The 22,924-nt window shown below is 37.3% G+C and overlaps 1 protein-coding gene across 1 annotated transcript in view; it reads right to left on the reverse strand.

Annotated features, from left to right (window-relative positions):
- The window catches only part of USH2A (usherin), a 798,563-nt gene that overhangs the window by 106,037 nt on the left and 669,602 nt on the right, over window positions 1–22,924 (reverse strand). Inside the window, exons 59-61 of the mRNA XM_032136481.2 lie at window positions 22,730–22,888; window positions 20,951–21,113; window positions 7,542–7,896 (exon numbers count right to left, since the gene is read on the reverse strand). Coding sequence (XP_031992372.1) covers window positions 7,542–7,896; window positions 20,951–21,113; window positions 22,730–22,888 — 677 coding nt within the window. The remainder of the gene's footprint in view (window positions 1–7,541; window positions 7,897–20,950; window positions 21,114–22,729; window positions 22,889–22,924) is intronic.

The following is a 22,924-nucleotide window of genomic DNA, read 5'->3' on the forward strand; positions in this document are numbered from 1 at the left end:
AAAAAAGATTGTAGGGTGGACCTCTTGGACAATAACAAATAGTATGAAATTAGCCAGAGAGTGTATTGCCTGCATCAGTCGACTATGAGGCATGGAATTTCGTATGGGAACCCCTATATAACCCACAGAGAAAATTCCATGAGGCATCTGCCCCCTCAAAATTAATAGAAGATTAATTAGAGCAATATTACTGAGTAAAGCTCTGTCCCTTTTTGTCTAATTCTTTCTTTTTATGCCATGATCCTGGGGAAATAAATAAGAGAAGAAGAGGGAACTGAAGAAAGAGGAAAATGACCGTGCCCTCTTTCCTCGCTGTAGATCCTTAAGCACAAATCAGGTTTTAATTTAGACTGGAGTTTTTGTTGTTGTTGTTTGAGACAGGGTCTTGCTCTGTCACCCAGGCTGGAATGCAATGGTGCAATCTCGGCTCTGCAGCCTCTGCCTCCCGGGTCCAAGCAATTCCTCTGCCTCAGCCTCTGGAGTAGATAGAATTACAGGCACCAGCCACCACGCTTGGCTAATTTTTGTATTTTTACTAGAGACAGGATTTCACCATGTTGGCCAGGCTGGTCTTGAACGCCTGACCTCAGATAATCCACCCGCCTTGGCCTCCCAAAGTGCTAGATTACAGGCATGAGCCACCGCCCCCGGCCTCGACTGAAGTTTTTAAAAAACACCTGAAATGAGTCTCAATCACCAGTTGCGTTCATCCTTGTCACTGAAAAGTGACTGGAAAATCATGGGACCTGCCTTAGATGTTACTGATGGGTGAGCAAGGGAGTCCTGATGGAGCTTGCTGGGATAAAGTGGTTGGAGAAAAATATGCCTCTTTCAAAGGCGTAATTATATAAAATTCAAAAAGACTTACATGGTTTTCATCCCCAATAATGTTGTTCAAAAGGTAGATTCTTGATATGTATTTATGATTTTTAGACAAATATGTATTTGTATTTGTCTAGCCCAAATTAGACAAAAGGGCTAAATATTATGTAAGGCAAGTAAATGAAAAGTTAATATTAAACCAAAAATATCATCACAACTGAAAAGTTTTGCCATGGTCAGTTGCTCAAGCCTGTAATTCCAACACTTTGGGATGCCGCAGCGGGAGGATCTCTTGAGGCTGGGAATTTGAGACAAGCTGGGGAAATTTAGTAAGATACAATCTCTGCAAAAAATTAAAAAAATTAGCAGGGCATGGTGGCATGCACCTGTAGTCCCAGCTACTTGGGAGGCTGAGGAGGGAGGATCACTTGAGTGCAGCAGTGAGCTATGATGGTGCCACTGCACTGCAGCCTGTGTGACAGAGCAAGACCCTGTCTCTTTAAAAAAAAGAAAAAAAAAAGGGTTATGCCAACAAATATTCATTGTTTTGTGTGATATTTACTCACCCATATTTTGTATCTTTTATATAAAAGAATGACAGTTATTTCTTATTATAAAATGTGAAAATCTCAGTTTATAGAACTGATACAGGAAGTATGACAATTATTTTTATTACTGAATTTTTCTTCACATTACAAAGATAGTCACCAAAGGAGTCCTTTTAGAAAGCTACATCTCCCAGAGTATTTCTGTTGTCTAATAAATGCGTCTCGGGAGAAAAGGCTAAGAATTATCAAATTAAAAAGAGCTGAAACTAATTTAAGATCATATGTAAAGAGCAGTAATATTTTATGTTATCTAAGCCAAAATGAAAATGGGATTAAAAATAAATTTATCAATTTACTCACACACTCTTTATAACATGGCAATTGTGAAATATCTATTTTATTATTATTGTTATTATTTTTGCCACATATCTACTTAACGGTAAAGATATAGGAAACAAACCCTTGAGGAAATTTTGACTACCTCCTCCTTGACATTGGGAAAGGAAGCCTGGCAACTAGAATCTAGAAACTAGAGTTAGTAATTCTGGATTTTATTCCCAGATTGGAAGCCAATTTTTAGTGACCCATATAATTTGCTTATTTCTCAGCACCTTATGCTTGATTCTACACAGAGTGAAGTACCATTTATCTTTCAGGATACTGGGCAAATGCATGAGCTGGGCTTGACATTTTATAACCCCGTGGAACAAGCAAGGATATAGTTAGGGCACAGATAATAGGTAAACCACCTTTTTCTTTAAAATTCCAAATTCTCAGATTTATTTCTGCCAGCACAATGGCAGGTGCCAGTGAGAAAAAGCAAACAAACCCAAATGGTGGTAGCAATATCGCCAACCTTGCCAGGAGTGTTCCCTGTAAATACCACCATGGAACTCCTGCATGCCAAGCAAGGCTAAATACAGTTTCTTTCCTGACACCGCACAATTCATCACAGAGCTAATTGGGAAGGGAGTTTAAGGCCTTCTAATTAAAGCTGTTTTCAATAACGGAAGGTATTGGTCTAAAGAGACCCCAAGAATCTTGATCTCCCTCTTTCTTCCTTAGAAAGACCTACATAGAGATGAGTGGGAGGTGAAAGTTTTCATGAGGTTGGGAGAGCAGCTAGTGATGCATTAAAACCCACACTCTTTCCATTTCTCTGCTCCTGCTGCCTCTGCTGCTGCTGCCGCTGCTGCTGTTCCTGCCAACACATACGCTTCTCACCCCCATGGAGGGCCCCCACTGCCAGTTCTCCATCCACTGCCACCACAAGCAGAATTCATGCCTCCATTGCACCTGTTTTATGTGGAGCTCTCAGCAACATCCACCTGTCTATAAACAACTCTGGGGGGACCTTGGGGCAAGCTAGTGATGGCACCATAACATGGGCAATTTATTGATGGCCCCTTGGGCAGAGATGAGATCTTAATAAACAAGGGACTAATGCATTAGCTGTACCTCTTGTGAGTCTGTGGATTGAATTGCAATCCTACAATTGTGGGGATGGACTCTGTGCCTCATTAATGGAGAAGTCACTGTAGTTCCTTTGCCCTGAAGAATTTTAGCCAGACTGGCCAATAAACAAAAACTTGAAAAATTTCCTACAGCAGGCACAGAAAGGAAAGAAGACAGTAAAGTTGTTTAGCTGGTGCATAAATTAGGTAAATAGTAAGTAGATCTAGGAAAGTACTTGGAAAACGATTTAAAATGGAGTCTTCTACAACCCCTATGGACAACAATATAGAGATCTCTTGAAGAACTGAAAGTAGAATTACCGTTCAATCCAGCAGTCTCACTACTGGGCATCTACCCAAAGGAAAATAAATCATTATATTAAAAAAGATACCTGCATTTGTAGGTTTATTACAGAACTATTCACAATAGCAAAGATATTGAATCAACCTAAGTGTTCATCAGTGGATGATTGCATAAAGAGATATATATTTATAATCTCCTAATAATATATATATATATATCCTAATTTCCATTTCCATTTTCCATATTTACTAAATAGGAATAATTTTACATACCACAGAAATGTAATTATATATATGAATATATATAGAATGTGATATATATATATACACACACATACACACACACTGTAGAATACTACTCAGCCATAAAAAAGAATGAAATCATGTCTTTTGCAGCAACATGGATGGAACTAGAGGCCATTATCCTCATTAAATAACTCAGACACAGAAAGTCAAATATTGCATGTTCTCACTTATAAGTAGGACTACATAATGTATACATGTGGACATAGGGTGTGGAATAATAGACACTGGAGACTCGGAAGGGTGGGAGGGAGGGAGGGAGTGGGGTGAAGGATGAGAAATGACTTGATGGGTACGATATATGTTATTTGGGCAATGGTTACACTAAAAGCCCAGATTTCACCACTACACAATATATCCAGGTAACAAAACTTCACTTGGACCCATTGAGTTTATACAAAAACAAAAATGAAATGGGGTCTTCTAAACATGGGTAGCAGAAACGCAGCTGCAAGAAGCTTAAAAACTCAAAATGCCCAACAGTAATAGCCTGTGCCTCAGAACAAATCACTCATTTTTCCTCACAGTCTCTGCTCTGCTCAAGGGCCAAGTCTCACAGTGGACTTCAACAACATAGTTAAGTTTGGTATTCAATATTGACATATTGAATATAGTACTCAATGACTATTTTCCAAATCAGATTGAATTGTCAATAATTTGTTGGACCCTGAAGCCCCTTTGTGCTATTATGGAGAAGTCATGCTGCTCTGAACAAAGGGAGATAGACTTAAATTATAGGAGGAAGGATTTGTCTGACAGTCTTCTGTGATGGTGAGGAGTATAGAACACTGGATAAGTAATAGAACTTCCATTACTTTTTTTTAAGATGGAGTCTTGCTCTGTTGCCCAGGCTGGAATGCAGTGGCATGATCTTGGCTCACTGCAACCTCGGCCTCCTGGGTTCAAGCAATTCTCCTGCCTCAGCCTCTCAAATAGTAAAAATACTAAAAATAGTGTTTTTAGTACAGACAAGGTTTCACCATGTTGGCCAGGCTGGTCTCCAACTCCTGACCTTGTGATCTGCCCACCTCAGCTTCCCAAAGTGCTGGGATCACAGGCATGAGCCACTGCGTCTGGCCTAGATATCTTTTAAACAAAAACGTTGAACACAGTCTCCTACACAGGGACTGTGGGAATAAGTGACACACAAAAACACTAGTTCATTTTCCTGATGACTTCCTTCAAAGGTGTCAGATCATAAAGAGTCATAGTGTCCCTGATGCCCTGAAAACGTGGTCCAGTGGCCAGAAGGTCTGAACACTTGCCCAGATTGCTTTGTGGAAGATGTCCTTGTTTGCTTGAAAAGATCAGGCGGGACCTTTCTTGGTGTATCTAATGAAGCCTTCTCTTGGAATTCTAAGAGCCAAGGATTTAGATTTTGGGAGGCCACTTTGAATATACACATACACATTCAAAAATGGGACACAGAAGTACTGTTTTAAAAATTATTATGGCTGGCCGGGCACGGTGGCTCACGCTTGTAATCCCAGCACTTTGGGAGGCCAAGGCGGGCGGATCACGAGGTCAGGAGATCGAGACCACGGTGAAACCCCGTCTCTAGTAAAAATACAAAAAAATTAGCCGGGTGTGGTGGTGGGCGCCTGTAGTCCCAGCTACTCGGGAGGCTGAGGCAGGAGAATGGCGTGAACCCAGGAGGCGGAGCTTGCAGTGAGCCCAGATCGCGCCACTGCACTCCAGCCTGGGCGACAGAGCGAGACTCCGTCTCAAAAAAGAAAAAAAAAAAAAAATTATTCTGGCTATTCTATTTGACATTGCAAGAAAAAAATCTTTGGAAAAATAGGAGTGCACCAGTACTGGACTGTCAAAATGAAAGCTACGTCAGGGAGGGCCCATGTGCAAAGAGCCCTGTGCCATTTAAAGCTTGGGGCCATACGCTTGCCTCTTTTTCGGAAGCTTTTTAGTGTGATAAAAATAGAGCCTAGAAGATTAAATAAAGAACAGAGTTCATGGATTCATCATATACTTTAAATCTTGTGTTTTAAAATGAAGCTGTTTATGAAGGGATGACATAGGGTATTCCACAAGGGAATTCCAACAGAACTGTTTCAGGAGACTAAATGATCATTAGGCTCATACCCCTGAAAGTTGTATTTTAAAAGATCAGAGGTTTAATCATTGCAATCCGGGTGCCTTCAATTCAAGCATATTTAAATTAAGGTGCCTCATTCAAAAAGCTATTAACAAGGGTGTTTCAGTATATTCATAAACATTTTACTTTAAGGGTGAAAGTTTAGAACATGAGTTTGAAGGATATGGTGGGAAGTAACCAACTTCCTCCTGGATCACATATCCACTAAAAAATATCTTTTACACTTAAGAACACTGCTTCTAGTGCTTATCATATAGGAACTAGAAGATGTAATATAAAAGACTCTAGTATATAATTTACTATCTAATAAAAATATAGTACTAATTCTGAAACAGATGAAAATGAAGATAAAACAATTATCCTTTCATTTACATATTGCTTATTTTTTAGTCATATGAGAAAATAAACCATGAGGACAGTGGGAAAACATTGTACTTTAAACTATTAATTTAAAAAGGCTCTTCTGGAGTTTTATGAAAATATATTTGCTCACTGTAATTTAAATATTTTGATAAATGTTATCCTCCATAAGATAACCTTCATGTAAATTGGCCTTCCAGGATTTAAAGCATAGAAACATAGTTTTTTTTTTTAAATGCTTTAGCTTGTCTGTTTATTTGTTCTTATTGAGGGTTTTCCATATTTAATAAGGTCTTGGCACATATTTGTATTTAACTCCCAAGACCACAAAATTTAATCTTATCCACGAAGCATCTTCAGTTTGAGAGTTGATCTCCCAGAGCATTTCCTGCCTAACACTTGGTATATGATGTTACTCTCTCGTACTGTGGTTTAAAGCTAGCAGGTAGTGGAGTTTGGGATCTAAGTCTCAGTGTAGTGGACATTATAGGCTGTACTCAACCGCTTTTCATTCTTTTCCCTTTATGTGCAATTCTCATCTCTGCAATATTATAAAACAGAACACTGCCTGCAACAAGGACCATCCTGTTTCTTTATCTTCCATAGACCATGAGGCTATGCTAGACATAAAGAAAGCACTCAGGAGCTACTAAGTGTTCAGGTGAATGGAATTAAGTTGTTCTATGGGCCAGAGGAGGTCATCCCTGAAAAAATCACCAGTAAGACATAGTGCATGCAACTTTGTGTGTGTGTGTGTGTATATTTAAATATATATATAAATACATATATACACACATATACATACACACATATATACACATACATATATACACACACATACATATATACACATACATATATACATATACATATATATACACATACATATACATATATAGCTGTATATATATTACTAGCTTTTTGGGGAAGTAGAAAATTAAATATTCTGTCTAATTTCATCTGAACCTCATCTCTATGAGGTATGGAGGAAAGCATTACATTATTCCCATTTAGTAGATACGGAAAATGGAAATCAAGACTAAATTACTCCCATTTAGGCCAGGGGCAGTGGCTCACACCTGTAATCCCAGAACTTTGGGAGGCTGAGTCAGGCAGATCACTTGAGGTCAGGAGTTCGAGACTAGCCTGGCCAACATGGTGAAACCTCCTCTCTGCTAGAAATACAAAAATTAGTTGGGCAGTGGTGGGCACCTGTAATCCCAGCTACTCAGGAGGCTGAGGCAGGAGAATTGCTTGAACCCAGGAGGCAGAGGCTGCAGTGAGCTGAGACCATGCTACTCTGCTCCAGCCTGGGTGACAGAATGAGAGCCTGTCTCAAAAAAAAAATTATTCCCATTTAGTAAATATGGAAAATGGAATCAGGAAATTTTATGAATAAATTAAATTTATTTATTGGTTTTGACGTAATTAAAATTAGTTGTGGTCTACAAACTGATCTCCAATACTCCTCATACTCAGTTCAGTATCTTATCCCCATGACTACATTGCAACTTTTCACATATGAAAGATTTTCATATATTTAAGCCCTAAGTGAAGAAAAATGAGAAGTTGGATAAGAAAATTAATTTCAACATATTCACCAGATAATCTGCATGTCTGTTATTTTTTCAAGGGTCTTACCATCACTGTGAAAGCATGCACGGCAGGGCTGTTAAATGTTGGATCGTCGGGTCTCTCCTGGTAGACCACACGGTAATGGGAGATAATGCCATTGGGTGATTCTGGCTTTGTCCAATTCAACAGAACTGAATGAGCACTGGTGGCTTGAGCCCAAGGAGCTGGAAAATCTTGAGGTGGGGCTTCCAGAGTTCGTGTTAATGACCACAGACTCTCCACTGAACCTTTGGAGTTACAGGCTCCGACCCGATATTCGTAGAGTGTGAAAGGCCTCAGGGTGTCTCCTTCATCTATAAATTCAAGGGCTCCTTCTGACCAGACAAATAAAAGAGACTCCTCTTCAATGCCAGCAGGGCGTCTGAAAGGAAACCAAGCAGGCAACCAGTGACAACTGCACACTTCAAAACCAAGTTTGTGGATGGAGTAAAAATTTTTTTTTAGAATTTGTTATCAACTCAATTTTTCAGCTGTTTCTTCCTGGTGTCATAATAAAGAAAAACCATATGGAGAAGTCCTCCAGTGGCCTAACTCCATATCATTTTTAAAGTGTAGTTGACACACACACACACACACACACACACACACACACGTATTTGACTGATTATAAAAGACTGCATATGCTTTATAGAAAACATGGAAAATACAGAAGAAATAGAAAAAGCACAAAAGGTGAAACCTCATCCATAATCACATTTTATTACCTTCCAGATGTTTGTGCTGAATAACAACATACACATGCAATACAAGAAAACAAACATATTTAAAATGTTTTAAAAATGCAGAAGTATATATTAAGCATTATTAATGCATTTTTATGTATTTTCTAGATCTGCGTGTATGTGTCTGTGTGTATGTGCATGTATGCATGCAGTTATATCAGGGTTTTATTTTTTGCACAACTGGAACCACAGGATATGGAATTAGTAGAGGCTATTATTGGGAATCCTTACCCTTCTATGGTAAATGGATTGCAGCTGGGGTCCCAATGTGTTTGTCTGCCTGTATCCATGCCTTTTGCGAGTATGCTCCTAAACTCACTCTGAGGTTGGCTATATGACTTTTTTGGCTCATGGGACAGTAGCAAATATGATGATTGCAGAGACTTCAAAAGTATTTGCACATTGAGGATGATCCTTTTGCTGCTCTTAGGACCATAAAATTACTGTGTGAAAAAGCCCAGGCTTGCATACTGGATGATGAAGAACTAAGAAGGGAAGCCCACAGTTCCTATTTTCTCTCATGCAGCACAATGGTCTTTTGCATTTGTTCCCACGATGTTTACAAAGTATTTTAAATTCACTTCTTAGATGCCACTTACTTTCTCTTCATTTGAATTTTCTCTTCTATAATTTAAACCATAACCTCTCAAAGCATGGACAATCTTTTCTTAGACATCAAGACCACTGTTTTTTCTACATTTATTGTTGTTATACATCAACAACTTTATTAAGCACTTTTATATGCCCGTCACTGTATTAGAAACAAGGGTAAAAAGATGAACACACCTCTTACCTAAAGGAATAGGTAGCTGAGTAGAGGAGATGGAGCTATGTGCAGATTAATGAAAATAACATGATAAGTAATATAATAGGAATTTGTTTTAGAGTTTTTTTTGTTTTATTTATTTTATTTATTTATTTTGAGACTGGGTCTCACTCTGTCACTCAGGCTGGAGTGCATTGATGCAATCATGGCTAACTGCAGCCTCAAACTCCTGGGCTCAAGAGATCCTCCCGCCTCAGTCTCCTGAGTAGCTAGGACTACAGATGTGTGCTACTAGGCCTGGCTAACTTTTAAAATTTTTTTGTAGAGATGAGGTCTCGCCACGTTGCCCAGGCTGGTCTTTCTCAAGCTAGCCTCTGGCCTTGGCCTTCCAAAGTGCTGGGATTGCAGGCATGAGCCACCATGTCTGGCCGGCTTTAGAGATTTTTAAAGGACAAAAGTCAAATTCCTTTTAGATGTCTCCCCTAAAACCTGGTAAAATGCAAAGTATGACCCCAAAATTCTTTCAACGGTCTGAGAATGGGATTGTTTAGGCTCATCTTTAGATTTTGTTGATAGAAAACTAGGGCCACATGCATACTGTTTTGGTACTAAATATATATAACATTAAATATAGAAGTAAGAGAAATGGAATGGTCAGTTGTTGAGACGGCCCTATATATCTGATACTTCATTTGGAATAGTTCTTTTCTCATCCAGATGTAAAATCATGATGGAGGTTTGATGGAAAGCAAAGTTCTGGAGGAACTGTGGTTGGTATATCTCTGTATTCCAGTATCTGAGCTCAGTAAGTGTTCAATAATGTTTTTCAAGTGAAAGGCTAAAAGTTTTGTAATCCCATGACTTCTCTGCATCTTTGCCTCTTCTCCATCAGCTCTTATTTCCTATCAAGGCAGTATTCTAGGTTGGGGGAGAATGTAACCAAGACATTGACCCTCCACTTTCAGCTCTCTCTCTAGTTGAGAAGAGAGTGATGAATACATCAATATTTTCCAGGCTGTTAGGAGTATTTAATTAACACACTCTTCAGATGCTGAAAAATTCACATGCTGCCATATCAGATTAACCAGCTCCATCAAAATGTAAAGGGTTATTAAGACAAAGTGACTGACAGTACCTTTCACAAAAAGGCAGAATATGTAAAATCTTTGGCTTTGGGAATCTGATGATCCTCAAGTTGATAAATCATGATGACCTGAGTATGAGCAATGACAAGCTTCCTGCTGGAAGCTATAGAGGCTTCATAGACACCTCTCAGTGACCTACAATTATGGTTCGGCAGCCCACCTCATTATTGCTCGCTACCATGCGTGGACCAGATTCTGCACTCAGTGAAGATTTGCAGGGTTTGGCCTTTGTACTTGCTGCAGATATCAGGTACCAGGTGTGTCACTGGGAGAGCTCCATTCTAATGAGAACTGCAGGGCTCATAGCCAAGGACTCCTCTCAGTGATTTTTAAAAAGGTGTTTGCTAGGAACACAATACAGCAAACAAACCTATGATGGTCTATGGGGAAGTAACATTTTCTATTTTGTCTAGCTTCAGCCTTTCCATGACAATTCAATTAATTTTTATTAAACTCTCATGAATTCCCAAATTGAGATGTAGTCATGGTTTCTATAAAGCTGACATTCTTAAAAAAACTTGCCTAAAAGTGTGGGTTTTAAATATATATACTATTTAAAAGATTGAGTATTATGTTGGCCTCAAGTTTATCCACCAAAAGAATTAAAAGGTGCAGCCTGGTTAAGTATTTCTTATCGCTGTTGAATCCTTGAAAAATTAATATCGTGGAGAGGTAAATGTCCCATCTGCACTGCTAAAAAACAGAGTCTCTTTATGTCTGTATACATTTTGAGCAGAAGTGGTTGAGTAGAACACAATTATTCCTAATCTATTTAAGATTTAGGCATCACCTGTTCATTTAACTGGAAGTGTTTCCTCCTGAGTAGCCTGTGTTTAGAGGAATCACATTTTCAGTTCTCTCTGAATAGCCAAATGGTTATTCTTCACTCAAGCTCATTTGGGAGATACTTCAGGAATGTATTTTTCCAACTAGAGTTAATTTAATGTTGCCTAACACTAAGAGGAAAACAAACATAAGTATAAAAACTAGGAGCCATATATTTTTAAAGGCAGTCACACTTCTGTGGTCTCAATGTACAATGTTTTTAGGAGCTCCTTACTCCTTCTCTCCCCTCCAGCAATTGTCACTGCTTATTTTCAAAAGCAATTAAAACAAAATCCTAGAACCCAATGCACCATAACAATTTTGAGGTTATGAAACTGCCAGCCCCATTCCATGAAGAATATTACAAATATTCTGAGTTTAAATAAATAATCAGAAACATCTGTAGTCAGAGGAGATAGGTTGGAGGTCCTGGCCCTGCCACTTAGTTCAATGACCTTGGGTGAACTTGCCTGTCCATGTCCTCTAGTTTCTATTTCATTTTGTAAAGTGGAGTTAATAACCTCATAGTGTATAACAAGCTGTCTTATAAAAATTAAAACATAAAAATCATTGGGTAAAATGTAATGCACGATCTAAATGAAGTTATCATGGAGATGATGTGCATCTGGCATTGAACAAGGAGGTCATCTCAACAGTTTACGTAAGAATAAATGCAGACCCTGAACTAGATTACTGAGAGGACAAATGGAAACACAGGTGATTTACAAAATGATTTGTGAAGGTTGAATCATCAAGTTTTTGGTGTGAGTAGACACTCGGTTGTTGAGGGAAGAGACACCACAAACCTTTCAAAAATTTTAAGACTTAGTCCTTTTAAAAATTCTTTAGATTTACCGGTAAAATGGCCTATGTTTATCCTTAATCTGCTGATTCTCAAAAGGACTCACTTTTCTGAAATTTCTAGTCCCATTTTATATTCCAGTCATCATCAAATGCTTGACTATAGTTTCTTATATTCCATTATATTTCACGGTTCCATGGCTTTGGTATCTGCTAATTCTCTGGCAATACCCCTCCCCATCCTCTTTCTTATTCTATTTATTTATTTATTTATTTATTTTTTATTTTTTTTGAGATGGAGTCTTGCTCTGTTGCCCAGGCTGGAGTGCAGTGGCACAATCTCGGCTCACTGCAAGCTCCGCCTCTGGGGTTCATGCCATTCTCCTGTCTCAGCCTCTCGAGTGGCTGGGACTACAGGCACCTGCCACCATGCCCGGCTAATTTTTTGTATTTTTAATAGAGATGGGGTTTCACCGTGTTAGACAGGATGGTCTCGATCTCTTGACCTCGTGATCTGCCCTCTTCAGCCTCTGAAAGTGCTGGGATTACAGGTGTGAGGCATCACACCTGGCCTCTCCTTTTTTCTATAGACTAACTACAACTCATCTTTTAAAATTCTAGCCCCATATCACTTTTTCCAGAAAGCGTTTTCCTTGTTTTTCTCTCAAATAAGAGTTATCATATCCTTCTATGTGCTATCTCTTTTTTTCTAATTTGTATTAGGCTCCTTTTGCATTGCTACAAAAATACTTGAGGTAAGCTAATTTATAAAGAATAGAGATTTAACTGGCTCACAGTTCTGCAGGGTGTACAGAAAGCATGATGCTGGCATCTGCTTATGAGAGACTCAGGAAGCTTAGAATTATGATGGAAGGTGAAGAAAGAGCAAGTGCATCATGTGCAGAGAGCAGGAGCAAGAGAGAGAGGTGGCTGGAGTGGGGAGTCCTAGATATTTAAAAAACCAGATCTCCCATCATGAACAAACTGAGCAAGAACTCACTTATCACCAAGGGCATGGTGCTAAACCATTCATAAGGGATCTGACCCCATTATGCAATCAGCTCCCACTAGGCCCCATCTGCAACATTGAGAACCTGTTTTTAGCATGAGATTTAGAGAGGACAAACATACTAACTATATTATTCCACCACTGGCCTCCCAAATCTCATCTCTTTCTCACATTTCAAAATGAAATCATGTCCTCCTAATAGTTCCCCAAAGTTTTAACTGATTGCAGCATTAACTCAAGAGCCCCAAGTCTCAAGTACCAAGTCTAAAATCTCATCTGGAGACTCATCTCCTTTCACCTATAAGCCTGTAAAATCAAAACAAGTTATTTACTTTCAAGATACAATGTGGGTACAGGTATTTGGTAAACATTCTCATTGCAAAAGTGAGAAATTGGCTAAAAGAAAGGGCCTATAGGGCCCACACAAATCTGAGACCTGGTAGGACAGACATTAAACCTTAAAGCTCCAAAATAATCTCCATTAACTCCATGTTCCACTCCAGCGCACACTGCTGCAAGCACTGACTCCTAAGGCTTTGGGTAGCTTCAACCCTGTGGTTTTGCAGAGTGCAGACCCTGTGGCTGCTCTCACACATTGGAGTTGAATCCCTACAGCTTTTTTCAGGATACAAGCTGTCCATGGTTTCTGGGACCTAGAGAGAAGTGGCCCCCTTCCCACAGCTCCATCATACAGTGCCCTGATGGAGACTCTGTATGGTGGCTCCAACTCCACACTTGCCCTCTGCACTGCCCTAGTAGAGTTTCTCTGTAAGGGCTTCACCCCAGTGGCACGCTTCTGCCTGGGCACCCAGGTTTTCTCATACATCCTCTGAAATCTAGGGGAAGCTGCCAAGCCTGCATTCTGTGCATCTGCCAACTTAACACTACGTGGTAGCTACCAAGGGTTTGGTGTACGCACCCTGAAGCACCTACCTGCGATGTATCTGAGGCCCTTTTAGCTGCAGCTGCAGCAAGAGTAGTCAGGATGTGAGGAACAGTTCCCAAGCCTGCACAAGGCAGCAGGGCTCTGGGCCTGGCCCTCAAAACCATTATTTCCTCCTAGGCCTCTGGGCCTGTGTTGAGCGGGGCTGCCTGTAAGATCTCTGAAATGCCTTCTAGGCCTTTTCCCTATTATCTTGGATGTTAACACTTGGCTACCTTACAGTCATGCTAGTCTCTCTTGAAAGTGGTCACTCCACAGTCTGCTTGAATTCTTTCTCTACCACAGGGCCAGGCTGCAAGTTTTCTGAACTTTCGCGCTCTGCTTCCCTTTTACATAAAAGTTCCAACTTTGAATCATTCCTTTGCTCCCATATCTGATTGTAGGCTGTTAGAAACAGCCAGGCAAAGTCTTGAATGCTGCTTTGCTGCTTAGAAATTTCTTCCACCATTACCCTAGGTTTTTACTCTTAAGTTCTCACTTTCACAAATCCCTGGTGCATGGATGTAATGGAACCTCGTTCTTTGCCAGGGCATAACAAGGGTTACCTTTACTCTAGTTCTCAATTATTTGCATCTCAAACCTCATTAGCCTGGTCTTCATTGTCCATATTTCTATCAGCATTTTGGTGAGACCCGTTTAACCAGTCTCTAAGAAGTTCCAAATTTTCCCTCACCTTCCTGTCTTCTTCTGAGCCCTCCCAACTCTTTCAACCTCTGCCCGTTACCCAGCTCCAAAGTCACTTCCACATTTTCAGGTATCTTTATAGCAACACCCTACTCCTGGTACCAATTTTCTGTATTAGGCTGTTCTTGTGTTGCAATAAAGAAATACCTTGGGAGCAAGTGATTGCAGTATGCAATTTTGCCGACATTTGGAAAACCAACTTAATTTCATGCTTCCTCCTCCATACAACTGCACCAATGGCAAGTACCCCTCCTCAACTGTCTGAGTCCCGGCTTCACAGGCACCCTCCTCTATGCATTTACATTTTAATAATTCTAACAACTCCCCTATGTTCCCTCAGTTCTAAAGGTGCTAGCTGTTTCCTGTAGTTGCCACCTCCATGACATCTTAGAGTTCTCTTTTTATGCTTTTAGTTACCTAGTTAACAAATTTATAACTACTTACTAATTATTTATATTAAATCCCTTCTGTTAAAGTAAGTAGTGTGGTTCCTCTTTCTTGATCAGACTTTGATTATTACAGAAAGTGATGGTGATGTTCACACAAAGAAGGAAACAGGAAAATTGGAAAGACAGTGATGATAGATTTGCATCTGGGCTCACAAATTTATTATTTTGTCTTTAGTAGACCATATGATATATTGATTATAAAAATTAATAAGAAAACACAGATGAACAAAAGCAGAAGTATTTAAAAGAATCACTGATAGCCTAATATTTGGAGATAAGCACTGCTAGTACTATTTTGGTGTTTAACATTCCAGACATTTATATATATATATATATATGTAAAAAATATACTATATATTTAAAGAAAAACTGAATCCTACCAGGCATACTGTTATGCAAGCCACTACTTTTATAACCATGAACCTCTTTCATTGACTTTAAATATACATCTACAATTGACAGATAGATTTGTCTTTCTAAAGAATGGCTTTGGACAATATATCTAGGATAACTTTCTATTTTTATCACGCCTCATATTTAACAGTAATTTCACACATATTATTTCATTTAATTCTTACAGAATTCCAAGAGGCTAATTATCTTTTGTATTTACTATCTTCACTTCATGTAAAAATGGAAAATTACGGAACACAGTGACTTGCCTAAGATCATATAACTAGTAAGTGTTAGAGCTAGGCCCTGGAAGCCATATCTTCTGATTACAAATGCCACATTCTTTCCGCTATATATATATATATGTATGTATATATATATATATATATATATATGTATATATATATATATAACATTTCCACTATATATATATATTACATTGCTTCTCTATTTACCCCCTAAACCTTCAGCAGCTCATATTGCCTCTTAATATAAAGCCTAAACTCCTTAGATCCAAAATCCATCATTAAGCTGATCTTCTAAATGTCCCCTACTAATAGCAATGACTCCAGATAAACCTGACCATTCCTTGAATCCTATGCTTATGAGTTGGAAATTTTGCTTATTCTATTGATTTTATTCACTTATCATGTCTTCACCATCAGGCCCTGCTTGTTAAAATCCCTGTTTACCACAAGTGAAACAGAATACAAAGTCCTAAAATGAACCCGATGCACATAGGAATTTTGTATGAGTGACATTTCAAATCAGTGGATTATGAAATAATGTTGATAAACTAGTTAACATTTTTTAAGAAAATGAATTCCTATCTAATTTCCTATAACAATATTAATTCTATATTTAGAAATAAGGGGTAGAGCCATAAAAGTGCTGGAAGAAATAATTAATGTGTTATTTTTAATATGATCACAAAAGGGAGATTTTCTTTAATGTGGAAAGAATACAGACAATAAGAAATAATCCAATAGAAAAATAGTCTAAGAATTTATAATATATTATACATACCCCTCCCAAATAGAAGATATTTTAAGTAAATGAACAATCTTACTTATAATGATCAAAACTTGAATTAAAACAACAAAAATGTGCCAGTTAAAATATTGAGCTGACAAATACTAATACTGACCCTACATTAAAAGTTTTCAGAATTAGAAATTCTTACATATGATAATTGGAAGACAACTTAGGAGTTCTCAACAATTTTAAATGCGCAAAACATTGACCCAGTACTTCTAGTTCTAAGAATAACTCTCTGTATACTTACTGTAAGAATATTTATTGGAGAATTGCTGTGGTAACAAAAACTTGAAAATCACCTATCTTACCATCATCAGGGTACTGGCTAAATAATATATGATACACATCCATATAATAGAATATTGATGAGTCATTAAAAGAAATTAGGTGTGTATATGTGTGTGTGTGTATATATATGTAAAATGCCCAGAGAAAATTGCAGAACAATATGGACAATATAATTCTTTTATGAAGAAGAAAATACAAATAGAAAACATTAATGTTAATATATTAAAATTAATAGTGTTACTTCTATTAGTGAAAATTATGTATGCCATGAGTAAATCATAAGAATGAATAATAACCTTAGTAATCTTCTGTATTGTTAAAACATTTTTTCCAACAAATGTATTTCTCTTACAATTTAAATAGTCATTAAATTTTTATTTTATAAGGCCTAGTCTCAATGACATCAACTTGATGAAGTGTTCCATGAATATTCTAGACAGAGAATTCTTCTCTAAATTTTCTGGTAAATATTTCTGTTTTTCCACTATATATTTTACTCTTTTCTTTGTTTATTTAGCCTGTCTTATATCTCCCACTGTAGTGAAGATCATTGGTGAAAGGGCTTAGGTCTCATAGATCTTTGTGTCTCTCTCAGTAGATATGTACATGTATGGATAGGTAGATGTCTGTCTGACAGTCTGTCTTCTGTCTGTATCTATCTATGTAAATATTCATATCTATATCCATCTTTCCACCCAATACAAATTGAATTACATCAAAATTCCTTTGCCCATTCAATGCTCATCTTTTCTTTGTTAACTCAATCAGCTTAATAATCCATTTTATAAAATGTTTTCACTTACCTGCTTTGAAAACCCTTTCATATCATACAGTCTTCAAAACTATTTCAGATTTTATCCTTTAAAATCTTACTAAATACGGAAGTGCCATCATTTGTTTCTATTTTTACCATATTTACAGAGTGTTTGTATATAGTTTTGCCTCTCAGTGCACATTATCAAATCTTTTTGTTTTGTATATAGTTTTGCCTCTCAGTGCACATTATCAAATCTTTTTGTTTATTTAAAGAGAAAGCTCATGAGAATAATAAACCCCATGAAATTTGGTTTCTATTAAAATTAAAGCTCCTAGTGGGAGGAGATTATTTTATTACATGTTTTGTAAAGTCTCAGTTTAACGTGTTTGATGGATTTTGTAGATGTAATGATGAGATTTTTGCCATTTGCAAGGTTACAGATATAAAATAAAGGGGGAATACTGAAGGGTCATTATTATTCAAGCCAAACTCATTGAGAGGAGGAAGCAGATGTCCAAGATAGTCTTGTCTATACTCGGTAAATAAACAGGTTACAAAACAGTAACTTAAATGTTGGTCTCTATTCTTTACAAAATTTTTTGTAGCAAACCTTTTTTTGTGACATATATAGTCAACAAAGTAGCTTAAATTAACAGATAAACTAAGCAGAGGGAATCATATTAATAGTTTGTTCTTACTAGGTTATTTCGTTTCGTTTTTGAAATTATAAACGTCTTCTATATTTAATAGGGCAGACACTTTTTAATAGGATAATATTTAGGTTATTTTGTTTTGTTTTTGAAGTCATAAACATCTTCTGTCTTTATTAGGTCAGATATTTTTTTAATAGGATAATATCTAGAGGAAATATTTAAACAATAAAGGACAGTTACAGAAAAGAAAATGATTCAGGGGCTTGGTGAGAAGAGAGTCACAAACATTTTCAAATGAGATTTACAAGTGGGCTTCCTGCAAGTTAATAAAAATATCTGCATAGGCCAAACCCCATCTTTAGTTTAAGCTAAATGTACTTCCTTTGGTGCCGATAGAAGAAAGAGAAGGCCAATGATGAAGCTGAAATTACATGCCATAACCTCCTCAGAAATACTGCAGGCTGGTGGCTATAACTATATAAAGGGCTCTATGTAGTCTCAGAATGAAAAAGAACTATGTGTCTCCGTTCTATTTCTGTCCTTACAAATTTCTGATTTTTTTTGCAGCTATCTAAGAAAAATTTGATATTGTTGTTGTCTAAGCACATTTAAACTTCAGTTGAAATAACTGCCAAGTGATTCATGCCTATGTAGGTGAATATAACGATTGTATCTGGAGCCCCAGTGCGCCATTTTCATTTCACTTTAAATAAAAAACAAAATGTATCTATGTCAGTCAGTGCCCTTCTGCTGTACTCAGAGGTATCAAACAGGCTACAATTATGATTGTGAAGTGATTGTGTCACATTGGAGGAAGGTTTATTGCTTTTGAGTCTGCTAGGCAGTAACACATTCTGTTTCATATTACTCTTTATATCATTGTTTGGCTGTGACTAGAATAATCAGATGCCATCAAATGCTGTCAAATTCAATTTACAGTATTTTTCATTGAAGCGGGCTTTCTGCATTATATTTCCTGTTTTCCCTCTCTATAGCTGCCATGGAATAGGCACTGTAATCATGAGCTTTATTTACAAAACCAACAGAGTGAAGGCACATCCTGGTCTATAACAGATACTTTATTTCCCTTTATTCTGAATAGGAATTTGATGTGCTTTTCTCATGCAATTAGCATTAAGTAGATGAAAGAAAACTATTTCAAGAGGGTGGGCATTTTAGAGCCTGCACTAATGTGCTTAGCGTAAAATGTAAATTCACATTAGCCATTTTTACGTGTTCATGTGTATTTGAATCAGAAATATTATTCTTCAAATTAATGTTTGCTGAGAAGAAATTTGGCTTGCTCATTTTTGGTAATGTCATTTACATAACCAGAAATGCAATAATACTTTCTCCTTTCGTAATTTTTTCTATAAGCCCTTAGCTCATCACTGAAGACTGATGTGAATCAAAGGACTTCAATATCTAAAGTTATAAGAGGAGCCTAAGTAAGTTTCACTAAGTTTCCAGGGCATAGGACCAAATAAGGGAAGGCCCGAGGCTGCTAGAGACACTAACAAAGGATATTGAAGCGGTTCGGGGTATGAGGATCTGAGAAGAAAGGTGTTCTGCTTTGTACGCTCAAAGGAAATACATTGCTTTCAGAATGGGATTGGGTTTTTCAATCTGCAAATCCTGTATGTCTACCAATGATTGTATTTTCTGTCTTAAGTAGCAAGCCACCAGTTGACAGGTTATTTGCCCCCTTGGCTCTTTGCATCGTACTTTCTACTCACCTCCCCCTCACTTTCTCTATTTTTTCTCTTCTTCTCTCCCTCCCCACATCTCTCCCTCATGCTCTTCCTTTGCCTGCTCCTTCTCCTCCTCATTCATTATTTATCTAAAGAATACATTAATTTAAAGCAATGTTCATGTTGATCAGGTGAAGACTAGATCAGAGAGCAAAATATCCTTCAAACCAAAATGTTCATGGTCTATCTCTCTCCCACTATTTTCTCTCTCTCAATCTCTCTTTGTCTCTCTCTTTCCTCAATCTTTCTCTTCCTCTCTTCCCTATTGCCTCTTTTCTTTATTTTAGGTAGGTACACTTAATAAATTCTGCACATGATGGAACAAGTTGCTATAACACCGTCTAACCAGTGGAGTGGAGGCTCATTAAAACAGAAGGAAAACTGGAGAGGAGAGCCCCTTTTTCTGCTTATGAAAAGCACCATCTTTGGAGGAGAAAAATCTTTTTAATCTCTACATAATAATTAATGAGAAATGTTAGAATTCTTGTCTTGTATCTGATTTCCTCTCTGGAAAGACTATGCTTTCTTGGTCAGTGAGCTGCTTAAGCAGTGACCCCCAAACTTTTTGGCACCAGGGACTGGTTTTATGGAAGACAATTCTTCCACACACTGGGGCAGTGCAGTTAGGGGGTATGGTTTCAAGATGAAATTATTCCACCTCAGATCATCAGGCATTAGATTCTGATAAGGAAGGCACAACCTAGGTCCCCCGCATGCACAGTTCACAATAGGGTTCGGACTCCTATGAGAATCTAATGCCACCACTAATCTGACAGGAGGTGAAGCTCAGGTGGTAATGCTTGCTCACCGGCCACTCAACTGCTGTGTGGCCTGGTTCCTAACAGACCACGGACTCTGTGGCCTGGGGGTTAGGAAGCCCTGCTTTAGAGAGCTGTTCTGCCCCATCACTAAATATAAGTCTATGTGGGCTATAAGGTCTCAGTTTTCAAACAGATCTCAATCAAAAATGTTATATAGTAGTTATGGCTTTTTTTCTTGGTTAATTTGTAAAAGTTTGAGCACCAGTCTTAGTCCTCACCGGTAGGTGCTACAAACATACACAAAACACAAAAAATAAAACATGAATTCCCATTCGTTCTCTTATGGAAATATAAAATGCACTTGATTCTGCCGTGTTGGAGCAGTACGCATTCTTAAATAACTAAAAATAATAGTAACAGCCAATCTTACCTGTAAATAAAGTAGTTGATGATGATTCCATTTGGTTTTTCAGGTGGCATCCATTTAATCTCTATGGAAGCTGACCCCAGTGCCTTAAGAACAGGAGAATTAAGATCCATTGGGGCTGCTTCAGGTGTTTTGACAAACATCCTACTGCTAACTCCACAACCTCCTTGAAAAAAAAATTGAGGTCTTTATTATTTTTCAAGCAAGGAAAAGAACTACATATTCATACAGAAGGGTAATGATATCATGAAAATTATTTTTACCTGTGCTTTTGCATATATACTTGTACATGTGTTTTAGATAAATTTTTATGGGATTTGAACATTTGAATAGAAACTTATTTTTGGAAAACCCATTAATTAGTCACATATTTATATAGACATAAACAATAAACAATAAGGCATATTGTCTGGAAATAAGGAATAATAAGGAAACTTGTCTGAACTCAAGTTTCTCTAGTTTATTATAGTCATTCTAACCAGAAAGTGATAATGCACTTGAATTTCGCAAGTGTATGTGTGACCTACACATCTTATATGCTTTTAATAATATTTTATTTTGCCAATATTTTAAACTCATGAACATTATTCAAACACACAGGAATCAAACAATTTATTTGAAGGATATGGTACCTCCATTGTGCAGTTTCAGGGACATGGAGATGCAGATGTTGACTTTGTACTTAAATCAATAAAACATTAATTTAAAATTATTTTCATGTTTATCAGGTGAAGACAGATCAGAGAAAGCAATATCCCTCGAACAAAAATGCCATGGTCTATTTTTTAGAGAAAAGTGGACAAACTGACTAGCAATTTCTGACGAGTTCAGCATAGCAAAATTGCAGACTCATAATTCTAACCAACTCCATGAGAACCAGCACTATTTGGAAACAGAAATTCCTAAGGACATTCAATACAGGAGTTTCCACTACACATTGAGTCTGATAAATTTCTTTAAGGTGAAGCAGAATGTTGTGTATACTAAGATAAGTTACATATTTTCTTTATTTAGCAAATTAGTATTATATGTTACATAACATATATGACGAGATCATATATATCATATGTTACATATGATATACACATATATAACATATCCATATCTGTTAATGTTTATACTTAATTTAAAAGAGATAAATAAAATGATGTATAGCTCTCTTGATTCCCTGTTCTCCCCTCCTAAATCACAGTTTACGTTTAGCTACTTATCCATTTGGAGTGATAAAGGAAATGGGGGAGGCTTTTCCTTAACACAACACAGATACGTGAAAATTTCACTGACCACAGCCTAAGCCATGAAACACAAGGTGATAGTTTGTATATATGAATAGGGTTCAAGGAAGCACTAGAAAATATATAGGATTCATTTGGGTGTAATTCAACTCTTAAATAACTTCTCACTTTCTCCTCCTGGATAAAATTTAAATAAGGCCAAGGTAAATATGTTTTCTATGAAATTTTTGGAGTACTCATTTTTGTTTTATATTACCAAAGACTCCTTTATGTGAGCTAGGTGTTTTTCTTTCAAAGGGCCTTATAAAACAAGACTTTGCAAAACTACCATTTTAATATATTTAAATATTTATGATTTAATGTGCAGAAATGCATAATGCTTTACTCGATGCCAGACTGTGATTTTTCTGGGTAAACAGTCCACTACAAATAAGAAATGAAACGTTAGTCTTTGTATTTGGACTGAGAATCTATTCCTTTTTAATGAAATTTTTTAATGAAATACTTTTTCATAAAAGCCCAGGCCAAGTGTCTGAAAGACTTTCACCATTTTGACATGCTTGTATCCTTATCTCATACTGTGTGAATGGAGCCAAATTTTCCAGAAGGGTGGATTGATGATGACCAACGGAGAAGGCCAGAGGTGTTACACTTCCATCATTGAGTAAGACATTGTACTCCACAGGAATTTTGGGGATGAGGATCCCTTTAAAGAGAGAGAGAGAGAGAGAGAACATTAAAA

The sequence above is a fragment of the Hylobates moloch genome, unplaced genomic scaffold, assembly GCF_009828535.3.
Source record: "Hylobates moloch isolate HMO894 unplaced genomic scaffold, HMol_V3 SCAFFOLD_18, whole genome shotgun sequence".
NCBI lineage: Eukaryota > Metazoa > Chordata > Mammalia > Primates > Hylobatidae > Hylobates > Hylobates moloch.